This window comes from Aotus nancymaae, unplaced genomic scaffold (genome assembly GCF_030222135.1).
Source record: "Aotus nancymaae isolate 86718 unplaced genomic scaffold, 86718_ANA_hifiasm-v0.15.2.pri h1tg000048l, whole genome shotgun sequence".
Lineage (NCBI taxonomy): Eukaryota > Metazoa > Chordata > Mammalia > Primates > Aotidae > Aotus > Aotus nancymaae.
The window spans coordinates 2,064,542-2,086,462 of record NW_026988462.1 but is presented as its reverse complement, the minus strand read 5'-3'; the positions used below and the strand labels follow the sequence as shown (position 1 = coordinate 2,086,462).

Genomic DNA, 21,921 nt, shown 5'->3' with positions numbered 1-21,921 from the left:
CAACTCTCCCAAAGGCCCCTGTGATTTTGCAGCACAGTTCTTAGAAATGCAAAGTCAAGTGCTCCCCTTGGCAAAGCCACACACTTTTATGCACAGACTGTCTGCTGCCAGCTCAGTAATTGCCACCTTGGATTTCACTTCAACTTTAAGGCAAGAACCAGGAAGAAGTCAAAGGCTAGAAACAAAATGAGTTTTCTCTCCTCCATTCCCTGCATACTCACGATCGTGAAAAGAGAAAGTTAAAAGTGGAACATTAGGCCTCAATTCTAAATAATTCCTCTTTCTGAGCCTCAGTTTCCTCATCTCCAAAATAAGTATAATAAACTTTAAGTGTTCTAAAATACTTCCAACATTTTTAGCTTAGGCATTTTTTTTTTTAAATTCACAGCACCGGCCAACTAATTTTTTTTATAACATCCACAAGTAATAATTTTTTAAAAACCCTTAAATCACAACTTTTGATGCTTATTTTACAAACAGACATGGATAAAAACAATTATTTTACTCTTTTGAAGTCTTGGATACAACTTATTAAACAAAAAACACCATCAGCTGCATCTGCAAAGACAATCTGAAGGAAGAGACTTCCCACTGAAGTCAGAACCTTAGATTTTGAAATGCACACCAGAGACTAATTGATAGCTCAGGGCTGTTGTACTTATAAGCATCTGTCCCCTGGGCCAAAACTCTCTTATAAAACATGCAGCAAAACTCTCTTATAAAACAAAAATAATTACTTCCTACTTTAAAAAATGAGGTTGCCAAATATATTTAGTTTTGGTTTACCTTTTTATTTTTAAAGTCAGTGCCAGAAAACTCAGCTAAAAAGTAACTTAAAGGTCTTTTAACTAAAGAATACAAAGAAAACTCCTACTTGTCCCACCCAAGAAGTTAATTCACTGTCATTGATAAATCACCCCGGCACTCCTTACTTCACAAACACTGTCAATAAACATACTCTGATATAATGAGATTGTTGGTAGTGGTGGCTTTCAGCGGAGGCTGAATTGCCAGCTGAGAGACATCCACATTAGCTGTTGACTGACAATAATTTTCAGTGAGCATTAAGTGGTGCCTGATCTTGGGCCCAAATACAGTTTCACGTATTTGACCTTTTTCCTCTTTCTTCCTCTTCTTTTTTTTTGGCAGGGGGTGTGGTGGGTGGGTACTGCACAGTGGTTTTTTGTTTTTCTTTTTGTATCCTCTCAAACTACCTTTTGGTGTTTTTTATTTATTTTTCAAAGTGGTTTTTAAAATTAGTTACCAATAATTAAAGTTACCAAGGTTTAACTAAAATTCTGTATTTCTGGCGTTTTGAGAAACCAGATGATCTCGCACTTTCGAGCTGGGGGTTCCGCCTGGCGGCACCAGCTGCAGGTGGACATCAGATGCCCCCTTTAAATGGGGCACTGGGATCTAGGTCACCCCCAGCATTCCCTATTGCTTTGTTACCAGGCCTCTCTCTGTCACTTAATTTATCTCCTTGGTCCCTGCAGACATCTGATTCTGGAGCCCTCCCTTCCACTACTGACCATGAGGTAGAAACAGGATCTGGACTTACTCTCCCACCATCATTGCTAGAAAACTGGACAAAACAGATGAAGTAACTGTTTTCAGATAGGGGACAACAGGCAGTTTAGCCCTTTCCCTGTGGAAGGGAAAGATACCGGGTGGCTCCACATCACCTCAGCTTTCTGCCTGGAGGTGGTATCTGGGTTGTGGCACAGGAAGGGGAATCCAAACAGAGCCCTGCCGTCTTGCTGAGTAGAAGACACTGCCCAGAGCTGAGGAAGACCAAGGTGGCCAGAATATGCAGGGCAGAGTCTCCAGAATGATGGGAAATAAAACAGCACCAAGACAAGAGACAGTCCAGCTCCAGAAGGACTCACTAAGTCACACATGCATTAGGTATATGTTTTCTATTTACATATTATACCTTATTTTTTATTTATATGTTATACCTTAACAAAAAAGCTTGCCAAAAAATAAAATAAAAATCAAGACACAACCACCAAAATTTCGGAACACTAAAGAGAAGACCACAAACAACAGGGATTCCGAATAATATCAGAATCCTCCAAACAACAGTAGAAACTAGAAGGCAATGGGATACCTTTGAAATTTCAAGGTAAATGATTTCACTTTGGATTTTATAACCAGCCAAACTATGAGTCAAGTGCGAATGCAAAAATAAAGATATGAGCAGATACCCTAATTCTCAAAAAATTTAACATCTCACACACAGTTCCTCAGGAAGCTGCCGAAGACGTACTCCTCCAAAATGAGAAAGTAGAACACGAAAGAGGAAGACATAAGATCCTAGAAACAGGAAGCCCAACACAGGGAGGAAGACAGACCGAACGTCTAGATGGCAGGTATGCAGGGCAGGGAAAGCAATTTGTCCAGATTAGAAGCGAAAGGAGGGTGCCAGGAACTAAAATCCTAACTACCAGCATAGGAAGTCATGCAATGACATCCAAAATCGATGAGTGAATAAACAGCAGTGAACACTTGTGATCTAGCATGACTCTTATTTCAAGGGAATAGGATGTGAGTGGGTGGGGGTAATGCAGGGGTGAAGCACTGCCTTTCAGCACTGCTGGGCTGTTTCAACCAGACAAATGTATTCCTTGGATGAAAATGCACTTTAATTTTAGGTAAACATGTAAATATATAGCAAGTGTACCTTTGGTCAGACCAGATAGCTGTGTCACACTGGCCCCACCAAACAATCTCCTTACAGAATCGAGCTACAGGCCAATGTGAAGAGCCACCATGGAATCACTTGAAGGGAGAATTCTTTGGTAATGGTGACTGCATCTTTTGTGAAACATTGTTAGGAAGACTGTTCATTAGTCACAGAGCCTTCTGTCTGAGGGGGACCCTGAGAAAAATGCCTGAATGATCTTCATTCTGAGACTACTTGGGCAGCTTCTGACTAATTGGATTGTCTGTATCTTATGTGCACTGTGAATTGTGTGACTGAACAGGTCTCCAAGCTAGAAGGCATAGAGCTCAGGTGGTGGCTGACCCACAGCAGGTGTTGGATCTTCAAAACATATGCTTTCTCCTTAACTCTATTTTCTCTCACCCTTATCCCAACCCCCTGTTCATCTTTCTGCTTTCACCCCCGACTTTAAGTTTATGATATCCCATGTCCTATGTATGCTTGTAAGCTGTGGCCTTAAATCTTCCTGGAAAGTGGGAAGGCTGGACAAATGGAGGGGTGGACGGATGGATGGATGGATGGATGGATGGATGGATGGATGGATGGATGGACGCACGGACAGATGGATGGATGGACATATGATGGATGGGGAAACTGGCACCTCTCTTCCAAAGACAATGCTAAAAAGCTATAGAAGGATGCATGCAAAACTGGTAGTAGCTCCCTGCAGAAAACAGACGGGAGGAGGGGAGGAGTTGAGAAGGACTTTCATTTTATCTGTATTGTCTGATTTTTTACAATAAAAATACATTCATGTGTTATGTACAATTAACAATAATTTTTTAAAGATAAATACATAAGCCCTAAGATACACAAGTACAACAATCCTGTGATAACAAAACTATCTAATATTGACCAAATGCTTACCATTTTTTGGCAGTGTTCTAAGCTCTTTACATGTGCAATTAACTAACCTTCTCAGTAACCATATTTGGTACTGTCATTATCCCTATTTCACAAATGAAGAAACTGAGGCACAGAGAGGTTAAATAACATCTCCAAGGTTACAGAGCTGGTAAGTGGAGGAGCAGATATTTGAACTCAATCTGTGCTGAAGCCTAATCTCTTTACTGATCTACATAGCCACTGGTACTATAATGCTAGTGATAAAAATAACCACTGAGATACTATGAAGTGTTTTAAATATTTCCCTGCATTGATTCATCCAATGCACTCATTATTGTATTAAAGAAACATTCTCATTATCTGAATTAAGTAGTCTGTCAAAAGTCACACAGCTATAAAGTGGCCAAGCCAGAGCGCTCCCACCTGCCACAGCATAATTCTGCCTCTAGATTATCTGTGCCATATTCTATAATAATGAGAAACAAGCCTTTCCTCATTTAAAGTTAGATGTCTTTCTACCATGCACATTGCCATTTTTGGAAGTGTTTGCTCAAATCTGCTAATTTACACATCAGCACTATTGCAGATAAGGAAATGTGATGGTAAAACTCTTTTCTTATTTACCTGAACCACACCCATACAGGAATCCAGAAATATTGATCCTTTTGGTTCTTTGGAGATCTTTTCATCTTTATAAAAATTCAAATTATAAGATCCATCGCCAAGTTGAATCAGGTGGAAAAATCGTCTCTTAAATGACTGAGAGAAAAAAACACACACAGATATTCTTTTAAAATGAAGAGGGTCACAATCTCTATCAATAACCCACTTATGACTACACACCTACATAAAACCTGTTTCCGTTCTCACTCTAGCTGACGCTCCAGGTCACCGCGGGGTTAAGACTCCCCATCTCATCCAAGAGGATCACTGCATCTCAGTTCTGAGGAGGTGGTCCCCCTAATATCCTCGGGTCATTTTTCTCACCCACAGAATCGGAGATTTTACATAACTACCCAGAAGCAGTGCAGGGACTTCCAATTTGGGATGAAACATAGAAGGACGGAAATTTTCTCTAAAATCCCCAGGGTTTCTTGCTCACAGAATGGGAATTATTTTTTCCCTCGTGATGCTGAATGATTTTCCAGCCGCAGGGTAATGGCACTCACATTTCCTCCTTAATCTTTATCTCCCTGTTCATCTCCCTGCCTCCTTTGTTATCAATCCTGTTCTTTCTCTGGCCCCACTTTTCTCCTGAATAGCTTCTTCTATTAGCTAGACTTCTCCCTGTGCAACCTTCTCTTCTATGCAACTATTTTCTTTTTTCATCCTCAATTTTTGCTTTACTTGACTTTGTTATGGTACAAAGTGCTCAGTATTGGCATGACACATAGCCCTTTGGTGACATTCTGTGAGGTACCAAGGAACACTTTTCGGTTACTACAGAGAAGAAAGCCTATGTCAGTGACTGCACCTTCACACCAACCCAGGGATGGTCTCCTTATGCTGGTGGTCAAAGACAGTGAGGGAAAGTGGGTGGATGGGGCTGTGCCAATGGGGGTGCTATCACCAGGGGAGCATCCTAGGAACCGGACAATGTCCCTTTTGTCAGGAAGAACAGCATGCGCATTCATCTTGAGCATTGTTCTCACACTCTATGGCAGAAAGGGCTTGTGAGAGGGGAGGGCAGAGTGACACGCTTCCTCACCCTCATGGTCACGCTGATGGCACTGTTCATGTTGCCTTTGTACAGCCAGCCATGCTTGGTGATCCCACCCTTCTGAGAACCGAGGGAGGCAGCATCCTAGGACAGAAGGAAAACACCACCAGTCAGCCTCCTGTTACTACCTGGGTTACTTGTTGTGAGTTTGGTCAATGGGAAGGTCATTCCTTTTGTGCCAAGTTGTCCACTGTCCCTTTACTGAAGTACCCATTGACACCAATGCCTACAAGTCACATAAAAGTCCACTTAGCAATAAAAGAGAGAGACCCACTTACATTTCTGAAAACTTTATTCCATTAAAGGCAAAGTTAGCTCCTGTCCAAATTTTTATTTGTCAGTGTTTAATGGGCCACAAAAGGACATCCCACACTTGACCACTCAAGTTGGAAGGTCTTGCCTGGTTTCATGAAAAAATGTTTTCAAATTACACTCCCCTATAGCCAGAGGACAAAAGCACATTCCTGGAAACCTTCCCAGAGGCTTAGTTCAGAGAAAGGTGAATAAAGAAAGGGAGGAAACGTGAGGCAATACAGAAAGGAGAGATAAAGTGATGGGGGGAAAGAGAAGGAGAGACAGGCAAGAATGCAAGCAGGGATAGAGGGGAAGGAAGGGGGAGTCAGAGAAGTGAAAGGGAAGAGCCGAGAGGAGTGAAGAGACCTGCTTTGTAAGCACAACCACACACCGCAAGACCTGGGTTTAAGGAGGAGTTAACATGGAGCTGCCAGCTGCTGCTACAGATATGTTAAGCACATAATAGTATGTATAACAGAAAGAGGAAAAATACACACGTAAATACACACAATCTGTCAAAGCTTTTGTAATCAGACAATTGCAGAAAGATGCATCATATGTTTTGTCTTGGACCATCTCAGTGTTAATATTGGTGGTTTTACTATTGCCATCAATAGCAATAATAGAAATAATTTACCATCTAGGATTTTACAGTTTCGTGTGTGCCCTTACATGCGATATTTCCATTGGTCCTCCTGTCACTATTCATGCCAATCAGCTCCAAGTTCCCAATATATTGTTCATTTTGAATGAGCACTAATTTTTCTTAGAATTATTTTAAAAGTGGTTTCTAAAATAATTTGCTACATGCAAATGGCTCATGTTATAGCTCAGTTGACAATTTTTTTAAAAAAGGAAAAACCTAAACTAACAATGGGACATTCAACCTTCAGTGGGGAGAATGAGAAACGCGGAGATGGGCACTGTCTTTTGCAAGGTTTCCCTCCCTCAGTGGGCACACTCTGCTCAATGCCCTGCTCCCTTTATATACTTCTTTAGCCATGAGATTTAGCATTTCTGACTATAATGCTAGTGATAAAAATCTTTAGCCATGAGCTTTTCTCTAGGAGTTGGAGGAGTGAGCTTGATAAAATCAGACTTCACTGAAAGCAACCATTGAAGAAATAGCCATTTACATCTAAGGGCTGGCAGTTGTTTCAAGATCTGTTGAAAAACACCCTAAATTCAAGGTCTAAGTAATCTTGATATCTTTTAACAATGTAGCCAAATCGGATCCAAGTCTTTGAAAATGATCTCAGAACAAATAAACACAACCAAGAGAACATGAAATGCTAAGCGGTGAACTTGAAACAGAGACCTTATTCCAATCAATCAAGAACATTAAAAAATAATTGTTCCCATTTCATGACACACTTGAATGCCTGTTTTGGCTAAATGTTGGTAATTTTCTAACTAATCTTCTAAGTCTGTAAAATAGATGTTTAAATCCAGAGTGAAAGAGAAGCAACAGCAAGCAGGTATCCCACCTCATCTTTATCGACCTCCTCGTCAACTTCATAGACATGAACTGGAAGTTTATCCAACTTGACCACTTTGCTATAAAAACAAGAAAGAAAATTTGTTTTACAAATGCCTAGTCAAGGAAGAGGCTTTGCATTTCCTCCTCCATCAGAGGGCCCAGGCTTTACCAAATCCAAAGATGGCCCAGCTTCTTTACTCAGATAAAGAATAAAACCATCTATGTACTTGCTTTTCAAGGTGGATAAGCCAAGAGACTTGAGTAAGAAAACTCCAAAAAGCTATGTGGAAAAGGCAGCACAGCTTCTGGGGAGTTAGCAGGCATTTTAAAAATAAGAAAGTGGATTAGTTTTTAATAAACAAAGACTTGGTAGAATAACTTTTAATACAAAGTTTATGAGAAAAAAAAAGAAGATTGAGTTGTTGCATTGAAAGTGATTAACAATGGTGGTATTAACCACAACAAAAACAAGACACCAATATCGACAGCAGCTTGCATTTACTCAGTGGGGGTTAGGTGCCAGGCCCTGTGCACCTCTCATGTGCTGCCTCATTTAATCCTTTAATGATGGTGACTGTTGTTGAGGCCATTTAACAATGAGGAAACTCAGGCTTACAGAGGGCAGAGTTGTCCCAGGCAGAACATAGAATCTGTGTTCTTCACCACTGTTACCATTCTCTCTCTCTTTCTCATCACACATTTGGAAATTCTTATTAGTGTGAAAAGGGAAAATGTGCCCCCAGTCTATTAGATAGTAAGTACACGACATCACATAGTCTGGTATCTTTCAACCCTGAGACTATGAACAAAATGATCAACAAAGATGGGTTAAGCCAATCCAATGCGAAGAATTCAAAAATCCCAAAGGGAGGATTGGGTAAATATAGAATTAAAGAGCATACCCATCTGGAGAAGATAATGCTAGGAGGGAGTGTTCCCGGCTGAGGTTTAAAGAGGCAATCGGGGAACTGGCTGAACACTCTCAAGGAGTGGCAAAGCCACACAAGGAGGAAAAACAAACAGCTAGGTCCACTGAGAACAGCATAAAAGGTTCCAGCTCAAAGATTTAACAAACACAAAGAAAAATGCATTAATCAGGCCTCAAGTAACATTTTCATTGGTGATGGTTAGTTTTAAAACATTATCCATCACTAGTTGCTTTCAATTTTCATAATCAAGTATACTTCAATTTGCCAACTGCTATGGTTTGGATATAGTTTTTATTCCCGCCAAAACTCAGATTGAAATTCGGTCCCCAATATTGCATTTCTGGGCCTAGTGGGTCATGGGGCAAATCCATCATGAAATGCTTGGTGCTGTTCTCACAGTAATGAGTGAATTCTTGTTCCTGGCAGGATGGAAGTACTTGTTGCTGAAATGGGTTAGTAACCAAGAGAATGGGTTGTTATAAAGTGAGGCTCCTCCTCCTCTTTGGTCTCTCTTCACAAGTGCCAGCTTTCCCTTTGACCTTCTGCTTCATGTTTTGAAGCAGTACAAAACTCTTCACCAGAAGCTGAGCAGAAGCATGTCCTATGCTTCTTGTACAACCTGTAGAACTATGAGCAAAAGAAATCTCTTTTCTTGGACAGGTGCAGTGGCTCACTTGTAATCCCAGCACTTTGGGAGGCCGAGTCAGGTGGATCACCTGAGGTTAGGAGTTTGAGACCAGCCTGGCCAACACGGTAAAACCCCATCTCTACTAAAAATACAAAAATTAGCTGGGTGTAGTAGTGCTTGCCTGTAATCCCAGCTACTCAGGAGGCTGAGGCAGGAAAATCACATGAACATGGGAGGTAGAAGTTGCAGTGAGCTGATGTACTCCTGCCTGGGTGACAGAGCGACACTCTATCTCAAAAAATAAATAAATAAATAAATAAATAAATCTCTTTTCTTTATAAATTACCCAGCCTCAGGTATTCCTTTAAAGCAACACAAAATGGACTAAGACACCAACTGTGTCATTTCAGGATGTACCCTTTAATAACAGATGGTCTCTCAAGGCAATACCTACCTACCCCGATTCAGTTAACCACCACTATTCATTCTAAACACACTTGCTTTTGGTATAGTCTAGAATAAGTTAATACTTTAAAGGAGGTTAAAAAAAAATCTAACTGGGAAAATGCTTTTTTCTTGTATTTCTTAGTGAAAAAATTTCACTTATTTATGGTTTTTTATCAGTGGTACCCTGAAAAGAATCACTGGACATATGAAACCATCCACATATTTATTACTACTTATCAATGGCAAAGTAGAATATTTGAGTCTTATAATCAAAGGCCCTGTAAACAATAGTTACACCAAATACACATAAACCATCTAGAAATATTTTCTACAGTTACTCTGATTGCATATGAAGTTACATACCTCCCCTCAAGCATTTCAAGTACAAAGACTTTTCCCTATGTGTATAACATAGTTTACTCACTTCGGAAGCTGTCGAAACTCTCCTGAGTAATCTTCATATTTATAGTTCACAAGATGCCAGTCAGAGTTATAGGTTTTGATGCACTATTGAAGGGGGATTTTAAAAACAGAATATAAAAAACAGAAAGATACGTGATGATTTTTTGGAAAACACTTGGGAAAGTTTCTGAAGGCATACCCATACAAACATCAAAAAATTCTTTCCCATCAACCAGTTAATGCCTGATATTCCACCACCAGAGACTCCTGTGAAGCTTGAGACTTTGAAGCACTGAAACATTACCTTTGGGGGCAGTATCACTTTAAGTTATCATCATTAATGATCTGAGAGCAGATTTTACAAGGAGACAGCTTCACCTAACCTTGTGACATTTACGTAACAATGAACTATTTCAGACTAAGCACCTGGTTCTTAAGAAGCCTTGTGGCCTCTACTAGGGGATGACAGTGAATAGAATGCATGAACTTAAAGACACTTTCACGGTATTTACTAACATTAGAACTAGCTCTGTTAGTTAATATTGAACTTAAAGACGCTTTCATGCTATTCACTAATATTAGAACTAGCTGTTAGTTAATATTGAACTTAAAGATGCTTTCATGGTATTTACTTACATTAGAACTAGCTCTGTTAGTTGATATTATCATATAAATTTCCCCCCAATTTTTCTTTCCATTCATAAGGAAAAGAGTGAAATAATTAGGAAAAAGCTTTGGATTTCAATTAACATTAGCACCATGACATTTTCATCTCTGTATGTGTACAGAATATTTAATGTAGTCCTCAACTGCCAAAGATTCTCTTAGTGACCTAACCTACACAGACTGCATTCAAACCACCTCACCACATGACAGATTCAATGGGCCAGCCTGGTGTCTGCCATTCATTTATCCATGAAGATCCTCCAGCAGTGCATACAGCCTAAGATTATAATGCCACATCCACCAGATCTTCAAATATGAATGAGTCAAAATCAAAAGGAAAAGTATTTTAGTTAAAATCAGCTTAGTTCAAACAATCTGTACATATAGATTGCTTGACATATAGTCAAACAATCTGCACTTGACTATATATGTGCCGACTTCAGTGTACGCAAAAAAGCATGAGTGAATCAGTGAAAATATAGGTAGATAAATGTATTTATGCCTTATCTAGTTTATTTGACTCTGGCTATAACTAACATGAACAACATTTCTACTGTCAACCTTTTTATCTGTGTCATAGGCTATGCCTGAAGGCCTTCTGAAGCAAACTCCCCTCTACCTCCAAACTCATGAAAATAATAACTGCAACAGCAGCGAGCGCTGACTTTGTGCCAGGCTCTACGATAAGCACTTTACTGGCAAGGGTGTGATGCGAAGGTAAGTTTTTAAAATTATTCTGAGAGGTGGAATAAATAGCAGAGAAGGGCTAAGAGCCGAGTCAGATTTTGGAGCTGACCAACTTCTCAGTTTTTTTACAATGTAGTTACGAATATTTTAAAACATTATTTTATCCTTGAAAATGATTTTTTTTTGATTTCTCAAAGCATTTTCACATTTAGAGTATCATACATTCACAATCCAAACTGCATTCTAAAACCAATCAGATTTCAGAATGATCCATAGTTTCAGGTTTTCCCGCTACTGCCTCGTGTCCACTGGCACAGCTAAGTAGTCAGGCCTGACCATGTACAACACGGTCTTGTGGGCATGCTCCTATTATCTTCAGAGAGCCACAGCGGGATTTCATCAAACACTGCAGCTCAAGTTGTACCACCAAGTCTCTTGCAGGACATATAAGCTATTCTGAAATATAAGACGTACCCGTCAAATTAAAAACTAAATAAACCGGCATAAATTTGTATATTATAAATGCATTTATAAATGAAGCCCAAATTTTAATACCTTAGGCAAAATGGGGAAAATAATTTATATTTTATTACGTTCAAATATTTATAATTATAAGGAATTGCACATACTAAAAACACTCCACAGTGAATCTGGCCAAGTATTTAGAGATTCACTGATTTAACAAGCCATTGTTGACCATCTACATAGCAGCCACTGGCTAAATTCCAAAGCAGAAGCACAGAATTAGGCAAGCAACCCCCACACCTGTGGGGATATAGAAAGTCTAGGAGATAAGGCATCCCATCAGAAACCCAGATCCAGAGAACTGTATCTTCAAAAAGACAGAAATGTGACTGACATTTCAAGCTTGTGAAATTCAATAATATTTTGAAGTTACACTCAAAGGTTTTTGAAGTTTTTTTTTTTCTGTTTTGTTTTGCTTTGTTTTAAGCCATTAGGTCATTCTCTGGATCAGAGGATGAAGAGGAAATAATGTTCACTCCACCCAAGTGGAAGGGTCCCAAAAGTATTTAGTTATGTTGGCTCTAGCAGCACAGAACGAAGCAGCTATTTCTCAACTTGCAGTGATTAAATAACTTAATGGAGAATTCTCCCTCAAAAAAACATATTTTTTTAATCAACTAGGAGAACTGAGTTAGCAATTAATAATTTTGCCACATGCTTTAAAATATAGGTCAACAAACTTTTTGTGCAAAAGGCAAGATCGTACATATTTTCAGCTTTGAGGGTCACATTATATCTGTTACAATTACATAACTTTGAGTTGCATGGTGACAGTAGATATAGGCAATGTGTAAACAAATGTGCTTGGCTGCTTTACAATAAAACTTTATTTACAAAAACAGGCTACAGCCGGATTTTGCTTGCAGGTCATAGTTTGCTACCATCTGCCTTAAAAAGGCATTTATAACTACATACATTCACAAACATATCTGGCTGTATTTGTCTAGAATTAAGTTTACTAATATAGTGGCAAAGGAGGTAAGACAGGAAGTTACCTTTTCAGAAAGATGAGAAAACACACCTTAAAATTTTTAAATTTTATATTTAATTTTTTCAAAATCTCAATGGAAATTACATATTGTTATTTAATTAGTCTTTATTTATAAAAGTATACACAGCTTTCTTATAGTAAGCAATTTTATTGACAGGCATATTTATGATCTAAATATCAACTAGAAAAACCAGGATTAGAAAATCATCATTTTTAAATGAAGGAGCACTTAAAGAAACAAAATTAAAACACCTAATTATTCCTTCCTACCTAAAATTACCTGGAGGAAAAAACAAACACTCCAAGGGGTAAAACTAAAGCAAGCAACCTAAATTGCAGTAATTTGTCTTTCTGGTCAGGCACGGTGGCTCATACCAGTAATCCCAGCACTTTGGGAGGCCAAGATTGCTTGAGGTCAGGAGGCTGAGACAAGCCTGGCCAACATGGTGAAACCCCGTCCCTACTAAAAATATAAAAATTAGCTGGGCATGGTGGCACATGCGTGTAATCCCAGCTACTCGGGAGGCTGAGGCAGGAGAACCGCTTGAACCCAGGAGAGGCAGAGGTTGCAGTGAGCTGAGATTGCTCCAAAGCACTCTAACCTAGACAACCGAGCAAGACTCTGTCTCAAAAAATAAAAATAAAAAATAAATAAGTAAATAATTTATCTTTCCTTCATAATATAATTTTATTTGTATGCTCAAATAAAAGTAATATTAATCAATGTCTCTTGATTAGGAATACATATAGTAATCAATATATATAGCAATATATATTGGCCAGTGATAGGCCCTGCTTATTATCAGCTAGTACTTCATGAATACTAGTCAAAAATAACTTGCAAATAAATACATAAATGAAATAAATGATACATAAATGTGTGTGTTGCCCTTAAAACAGTATTAGTGACAAGGCCTCCAACAGATTTCCAGTGAATTCAACAAGTTACTGCTTATTTCAAGCCCATGAGATAAATTCTGTAGAATTCACTTTTTGTAGTCAGATATAGCGCCCTCCAAATAAATTTTAAAAAATAATAAAAATGTAAAAAAGAAATAGCCCCTGTGGACATTTTTGTCAGTTTCAGAGTCTGAAAGCTTCACATTATTTTCCTATTTGAACTTCCATCATAAAAACATAATTAGTCCATTGACACTTTGTTGAAAAATCTGAAATTTAAAGAAAAGGAGGCAGTTAGAGGAAAATGACTTTAAAATGTAAAACAATGCAGGAAAGAGCCTTACCTCTGTAACAAATAAGCTCTGTGCTTCCTCTTCTGCCTTCGCAGGCACTGTTGAGCATATGTATCGACCCTGTCGTCTCAGGATGGCCGTCTGGAAATAAAAACATGAGGAAAAGCCTTGGGTAAGTAAAGGAGGCAGGTGCCAGCCTCAGAGTGCAGCTGTGTGCCCTGCAGCTGGGCCTGGCACCCATAGAGTCCCTCCAATTTCCCCCAGCCAGTGCAGCTGCCTCCTTGGGTCACACACAACAGATTCCATTTGGCAACCTCAAGTTCCAAAGCTAGACTGGGTCACAGCTCTTGCTTCTTTCTGAATCAGGCACCCACGGATCCCTCCAGCCAGCCCCTCCTGCAGGGTAGAGGCCCCTTTCAAAGTCTGTTAACACCCCACCCCCAAGTGCTTGATCTAGTCCCATGACAGCATCTTACTTCCCTTAACTGCCTTTTTTATACATAACATAAATTTACCAGTTTAAACATTTTGAAGTGTACAGTTCAGTGGCGTTAAGTACATTCACACAATTGTGCAACCATCACCAGCACCCATCTCTTGTCATTTATATCTGTTCTTGTTCACTGCCACATCCCCAGTGCCTAAGAGCATAGACAACTAGATACACAGAAGGTCCTCAGTCAGTAATTGTTAAATGAATCTATGATCTGTGAATGCTACCTCCCCTCCAAGGAACATTAAACTGTTCTTGTTCATCAGGCTTAAATGCTTGTTTTAAATAAAATGACAGGGGTAAGATCCTGTATACCTCAATAACTGGGCTTCAGGTTTCATTTTCTTTTTTCTTTTTAATTTTTAATTTTTTAAATTTTTTTGAGACAGAATCTCTCTCTGCTGCCCAGGCTGGAGTGCAGTGGCATGATCTCGGCTCATTACAATCTCTGCCTCCTGAGTTCAAGTGATTCTCATGCTTCAGCCTCCTGAGTAGCTGGGACTATAGGCATGCACCACCACATCCGACTTATTTTTATACTTTTTTAGGAGAGATGGGATTTCACCATGTTGCCCAGGGTGGTCTCAAGCTCCTGAACTGAAGCAATCCACCTGCTTCAGATTCCCAAAGCATTAGGATTACAGGTGTAAGCCACCACAACTGGCCTTATTCTTTAAACAGAGATGGGGTTTCACCATGTTGCCCAGGCTAGTCTCAAACTTCTGGGCTCAAGCAATCTTCCTCCTGACCTCCCAAAGTGCTGAAATTACAGGTGTGAGCCACCATGCCTGGCCTTCAGGTTTCAGAAAGAAATACTCTAGTTTTTTTCTTCCATGGACTATAACCCTTAGGTAATATTAACAAGATCATAGTCGGCCAGGCGCGGTGGCTCACGCCCATAATCCTAGCACTTTGAGAGGCTGAGGTGGGTGGATCACTTGAGGTCAGGAGTTCAAGACCAGCCTGGCCAACATGGTGAAACCCTGTCTCTACTCAAAAAGCAAAAATAGTAGTCAGGCATGGTGGCACATACCTGTAATCCCAGCTACTCGGAAGACTGATGCAGGAGAATCACTTGAAGCCCAGAGGCGGAGGTTGCAGTGAGCTGAGATCGTGCCACTGCACTCCAAGTCTGGGCAACAGAGTGAGACTCCATCTCAAAAAACAAAAACAAACAAACAAACAAAATAGATCACAGTCATTAGAGCAGCATACAAGCAAACACTTTATTAACAGAATCTATCCTGTTAGCTCTTCATGGCAAATGACTATGCTGGGATCTCACAGCCTTGGTCCTGGCAGTTTCCCTTCCTCTTTTGGGTGGAGGTGGCACTGGGTCAAACCTCTGCTCCCTCATCCTCCAGCCCAGGTGGAGAACTTTAGGGTATGTGTTTTGTGCACAATTTAATTTTATTTCCTGCCTGCATTTTCTCTCTGCTGTGTCTGCTTCACCTGTATTTATGCTTTTCTTCCACTGTGTCTATCTTTGAAAATAATCTTAAAGCCTATTTTTAGAATAAAGACTCCCATTCTAAAGGAATGGAAGAAATGAATTCTGTTCTTCACCAAAGTCCTTGGCAGGTAAATTATTCATTCCTTCAGCCTCCTGGGAACTTTATTACACATCTGTTCTTGTGAAATGCCACAGAGATGAGTGACCATAAGCATGGAAGAGAGGCACAAGCTGTTCAAAAAGCTACAAAGCAATATGCTATCTATATATAGACTGTCACAACTGTTATGAAAGGGATGCTATCAGTAAAGGGGGATTATTTATGAAATTCTGTATACTTCAAAAAAGTATACATTCTATTTTCCCACTTACTGTGTCCTGATCTTGATTTATCTGGGTCTTTCAAAACTTTTGAAACTAATTATCATACTTTTAAAACATTCATGAAATAGCTCACATCAAGAAATAGGACTATGAGGGTCACTTCTAGGCCATTCTTCATCCTAACATTAGGAAGAAAAAAATCTACGACAAAAATTTCCCAGTAGAATAACCAACTCAAGAAACTTTAATTATGGGACACTTTTCCAAACACTTCTGTAAGGTGAGAAAAGTAATAGGAAATAGATCTTTTTAATTCTTGTATATCAAACTTCCATTATGTTCTTACTTGGAAAAAAAAGTAATGTTAAATTATTAAAGAGAGGCCTGAATTGTTCTTTTTCCTTCATGTAAGTTCCACAGAAGGAGAGAAACCTGAGTTTTAACAGATAAGATAGCATAATGTTTCTCATTTTTAAATTAGGTTTACACATGAATCATTACTGATCAATTCCTAACCTTGATTTTGACAAAAAATGGTTTTCTGACCAGAGCCCTTTTTCTCTCCGAGAGACTTCATCCAAATAAACTAAACTAGATGTGCTTCTTTAGTACATACGCAGCATTAAGTGCTATTTTTTAGTGCATGTCTTGAACCACACACTATTCAATCTCTTTCAGATAATCTCCAAAATGGCTGCTATCCTTCCTCATCTATGCGTAGTGCTCCATACACCAAAAGGCACAGTCTGTATCCCCTTTACCTGAATCTGGGCTGGCTTTCACCAACAAAATGAGGTAGAAGAAATGGTGACCAGTTCTAAACCTAGCCTTTGTTTTGTTTGTTTGTTTGTTTATTTGAGACAGTATCTCATTCAGTCGCCCAGGAAGGAGTGCAGTGAGGCAATCATAGCTCACTGTAGCCTCAACCTCCTGGGCTCAAGTGATCCTCCCATGTCAGCCTCCCAAGTAGCTGGGACTACAGGCATAACCTACCATGCCTGGATAATTTTTATATTTTTTATAGAGATGGGGTCTCACCATTTTGTCCAGGCTGGTCTTGAACTCCTGGGTTCAAGCAATCCTCCCACCTCAGCCTCCCAAAGTGCTGGGATTATAGGCATAAGCCAACGCACCAGACCTAAACCTAGCCTTTAAAAAAAACTGGGAGCTTCCACTATCTCCTTCTTGGAAGCCAGCTACCATATAAGAAGTTCTACTATCTTGAGATCACCATAGTGACAGGAAATACAAGCTAGGCATAAAGACAGGATATATACACAATGCCCCACCATCCCCCAGCTGGTCTCAGCCATCCCAGGTGAGATACCACAATGGAGTGAAGAACCATCTTTGACATTCCAGTCCCTACAGATAGTGTAAACAGAAGAACCACCCAGCTAAGCCTTGACCAGGTTTTAGAATTGCAAGAATAATAAATTATTGTCTTAAGTTACTAGGCTTTGGGGTGGTTTGTTATTCAACAATAGAAAACCAAAACAGGATTGTAAGATGCTACTAGGAACATCTCCAAGTTACAGTACCAAAGAACACTGCCATTTTCATGAAAATGGATTTCAAATACTAGCTACAGTACAGAGTTAAGTCAGAAGCACTGAGGAGATACACTATGCTGCAATCTTGTTTCCACAATCACCCTTCTAGTCAGTCAATGCCATGAAAGAGGTCAAGTAAGATACAGTAAATGCCTGTTGGATCTTGAGAGTAGTTTGCAGTGTCTTATGAAAAACAGTCTACTGATCATTTAAGGACTTGGCATAAATATTACTTTATCCATCCATCTATCTATCTATTTATCCACAGGTTACTGGGTCCCTGCGTTGTTCCAGACACTGAGATAGCAGCTGGAGACACAAAGTTTAATAAAATATAGTTGCTGTTCTTTTAAAGATTACAGTCTGATGAAAGATGAAGATAAGGAAATAAATTATTAGAGTATGATAAGTACAGAAGGGTATAGAGAAAAGAGCACAGAAGCGCAGGATAATATGCAAGAAAAAAGTAGGGAAGTCTAAATTCAATAAGGTAGAGAAGAGGACATCAAGAAAAGGTACACTAAGGGAAAGTTGCAATTTAGCTTAAGCTAAATTGTAAAAGATGAGCACAAGTTGTATTCAGTACAAAAGGAAGAGAAACATGAAGATAAACTTGCCCTTGGGAAGTTCAAAGCACAAAATCAAGATATCATAAATGAGATTAGGTCTTTGCAAAAAAGTCCATTGAGTCCTAGAACTAAAAATATATTTTAAGTCAAAGGAAAAACTGCCTCAAACTCTTACTGACCTTGAATTAAACAACACTAAAACTCCACATCTGGGATAAGAATGGGCCAACGAAAGAACTAGGTTTCCATGGCTGGAGCAATTCTGTGAGTGTCTCTATCACTATTTAAGAGAAAGGTTGGAGCTGGGTGTGGTGGCTCACACCTGTAATCCCAGCACTTTGGGAGGCCAAGGCAAGCAGATCACTTGAGGTCAGGAGTTCAAGACCAGACTAACCAACATGGTAAAACCTCATCTCTACCAAAAAATACAAATAATAGCTAGGTGTGATAGCTCATGCCTGTAGTCTCAGCTACTTGGGAGGCTGAGGCAAGAGAATCACTTGAACTCAGGAAGTGGAGGTTGCAGTGAGCCAAGATTGCACCACTGCATTCCAGCTGGGGTGACAGAGTGAGACTGTGTCTCAATCAATCAATCAATAAAAAATAAAAGAAAGGTTGGAACCCATTAGGCTGGACCCATGTGGGAGGGGAGGACTACCAGGCTTGGCATCAATGGGGCCATCAACATTTGATATCATCAGCTGCTAAGGTCTTCTAATTCATGGCCCTTGCTCTGCATACAATCTCACTGAGCCACTTGTTTATAATATGCTTCCCATTTAGACTTTTGTGCTGGGAGAAAATGCACAGCCAACATGGTATTGTCATCTGCTTATAAATTCTAGTTCTCGATGCATATTAATAAAATGACATTCCGGTTTGTGCTCTTGTGGGAGTGCGTACTCTGGCTGACCAAATCCCATCTGTGGACTTGCAAAGCTGAGGTCTGATCCTGTACCATGATGAACTTATAAACCACCCCAAGACCTGCCTGAACAAACAGTCAATCCCTGACTCCATTATCCAAAACTCTCCTGTACCCACATGCCCTTCTTTACCCAACCAGATTGCAAATTCCTTTAAGAACAGAAGATAGATTTTATGTATTAAAAATCATATTCAGATAATCAACTACTTTCTGCCAAACTGATTCACATTAAAATTCTATAGTTTTATTCATTTGGCTTATAGCAAAGTCCAAGTCAATACTAAGAGATTTATACTCCAAGAGCACTAAAGCCCTTCTCAACAGTAAGCCAAGTTTTCTTTTTCATAGCTGTGGCATTCTTTTCTACTTTTCTATCAGTTAAAATCATATTTCTGTTAAAAGATGGGTCTATATCTACTTTATATAAATCAACATCAAGGTGGCCATTCAAAGCATACCAGTCCTATTTCTATGTCTGGAAACAAACTATTTCCATTCTGCTAAGAAATCTGTACATTTGAAAAGGGAAGGAGGAAAAAACATTTCACATCATAATTAAACCTAAACATTGCTAGCATCTCAGATAACTATTGGGATAGAAATCTCACAGCACAAACATAATTTAAAAATAAAAGCCCTTTACCAAGGTATGCATGTGCAAGAAAGAAAAAGAAAAAAAAAAAAAGAAAAAAAGATATATAGGCAGACAGATAAAAGATAGACAGATAAAAGCCCTTTCCTAGCTATTATAATAGAAGATAAATTATTTTCAGTCAGTATCATTACTTAGGGTAAACACATAGCCTTTGACACTCAGAAATTCTTAGTTACCTTTGCCAAGTATGGACAGGAGTCTTAGGATAAGTTCCACAAAATCACACACATAATTGAAAATGAAGAAAAAGGGCTTATATGAGGAGGCACAGACACCTGAGAGCCCTAGTCTTAATATTTATGGAGCTGTTTTTGTTTTGCTTTTATTTAACAGAATGAGCTAGAAAGGCACAGAGATGCTCTCAGAATACAAAGAATGAAATTTACAATTGTCTCCAAGTTTAGTATAGAATGACAAATTTCAAATAGATCCTTCTTACAAAAAAAACTTCTTTCCTCTTAGTTGAAATGATCCCCTCCAAACATTGGGGTTACTGTGATGGTTTTGAGCCACCTTGGGAAGCCACTTAGCCTTGGGCAGCAGGGCAGGCCAACCTAAAGGGAGCACGTGGAGGTACCTGTTTTCTCACCTAGGCTGACCCCTGGGTCCTCTGGGCGTTTCTTGCTTCTCTCCATTATCACTCACTGCTCTCTCTGCAGCTTAAATGTGGAATCCCTTTCTCCTAACTACATTCCCGACCCCAACCTGGCCGGGGCTCTGTCTGGCCTCCATCAGTGGCAGCCAACAAGTTACCCTGACCCCACTGAAGCTAGAGATTCTGAGAAGCTCTTGTTTCAAACCACAAGAAATGTGAAGCAAATCATTTTATTCAACTTCCGATGTTAGAATTTGAGAAATGATATTGGAAAGAGGTTTGAGTTGAGAGCCAGGAAACCTGAGTCTTTACCCAGGCTCTGCCTCTAATTAGCTGTGTAATCTTGGGGGATATTTGAACTTTCCACACCCACAGAACAGTCTTCTAGGATCTCTAGGTTTCCTTTGTGGTTTAAAAATCCCACAGTTCTGTGAATATGGAATTCTAAGTCTGTTCCTCTCAAATGGTTTATCTGAGTGCTGGAAATCGCTTTGTAAGAAACTAAAACATAAAATGCATCCAGAAAAAAGATGAATACCATATTTGCTTTGAATTACAGTTGCATTACCCCAATTATTCTTCTTTATGGAAAGAATTGTTGGGTTAAAAGGAGGGAAGATTCACTATGTAGATTTAAATAAATATAAGAGTAAGTATTAAAAAAGATTTCTATTATTTTTCTAACCTTTTCAACTCATGGCACTGGATTTTTTATTAATTACTTTACAATGGGCTGAAACTATAACAAAACAGCCCTCTTAATTCCTGGTGGGAAGTATGCAAATCCATGGGATATTTAAAACATCATATTGTATAAGATTTTAATTAAAAAACAAACAATAGGCCCACCCTTGCCCTGGGACCCTAGGAACAATGAGCTAAAGACAACCTCCCAGAGAAGTGGGTGGGCTGTAACCTGAGCCAGCTGCTGGAACTGGTGACAAAGTGCCTCCACATCTCAGCTGTTCAAAGGAGCAGAGGGCTGGGAGTGTCCTCCCTCGACAGAGAAACAAACATCAGGGACAGCCCAAAAAGGGAGCGCAGGCTCTGTGGCAGGATGACATGGGGAGTACCCAGCAGCCTCCCGGGTAGTCCTCAGGAGCCGACCCAAGGAAAGGGGGGACCACCGCACTCCAGCTGAGATACTGAGTCAGGAGAGGGGAAGACGTCTCTCTTCTGTAGGGAACTGTGAGTGAGAGGACTGTAGACCCAGGGAAATGGAGGAGAATTTTGAGGTACCTGGGGTCCTGCCTCTAAGATGGGCTACTCTCTGAGGATGACCTAAAGTCAGAGAGAAGGCCCAGGGTCCACAGTGACCATCTGTTAGAGAAGCCCAGCAGGCCTCAGAGCCCATCAATTCCAGTCTACCCTTAGGCTAAACTGTGAAGCCATCAGTCCTCTCTCTCCTCTTTGTAATCAATATAAAGCATCCCTGCTTGTGCTTGTTTTTGTTCTTCTTTCATTTACTTAGTGGAACTATCCCCTCAAACACCTGAGGACTTCATGCATTTGTCAGAGAAATAGTATTTGCATCTGCTGAAGGAAGGGCGGCTCTTGGGGTGGGCCTGGGGCGGGGGCAGGGCATGGTATGCAGATCTCAGGAGACCGGGACCTGGATGCAGCCAAAAAGCAAAGCCCAGGAGGTCTAAGCAAGACGAAGCTCTTCAGGAGCATTCCCTGGGCCTGGCCCATCTCCCTCCCTGAGTTCACCTTAGGTTAAATTTTTACTGTCCTCAGCTGGGCCAAATGGCTAGCATCTACATCCACATTCTAAAGTTCTCTCTGACTGCAAACTGCTCCCCCTGAGATGGCTCA

At 39.9% G+C, this 21,921-nt stretch overlaps 1 protein-coding gene across 29 annotated transcripts in view; it reads right to left on the bottom strand.

The window, feature by feature from the left end:
- DOCK9 (dedicator of cytokinesis 9) overlaps positions 1 to 21,921 on the bottom strand; it is a 303,837-nt gene that overhangs the window by 127,335 nt on the left and 154,581 nt on the right. For all 29 annotated transcript variants that reach the window (XM_064362199.1, XM_064362208.1, XM_064362204.1 and 26 more), the window contains exons 3-7: positions 13,588 to 13,677; positions 9,497 to 9,579; positions 7,076 to 7,145; positions 5,283 to 5,378; positions 4,199 to 4,333 (exon numbers count right to left, since the gene is read on the bottom strand). In XM_064362199.1, coding sequence (XP_064218269.1) covers positions 4,199 to 4,333; positions 5,283 to 5,378; positions 7,076 to 7,145; positions 9,497 to 9,579; positions 13,588 to 13,677 — 474 coding nt within the window. The remainder of the gene's footprint in view (positions 1 to 4,198; positions 4,334 to 5,282; positions 5,379 to 7,075; positions 7,146 to 9,496; positions 9,580 to 13,587; positions 13,678 to 21,921) is intronic.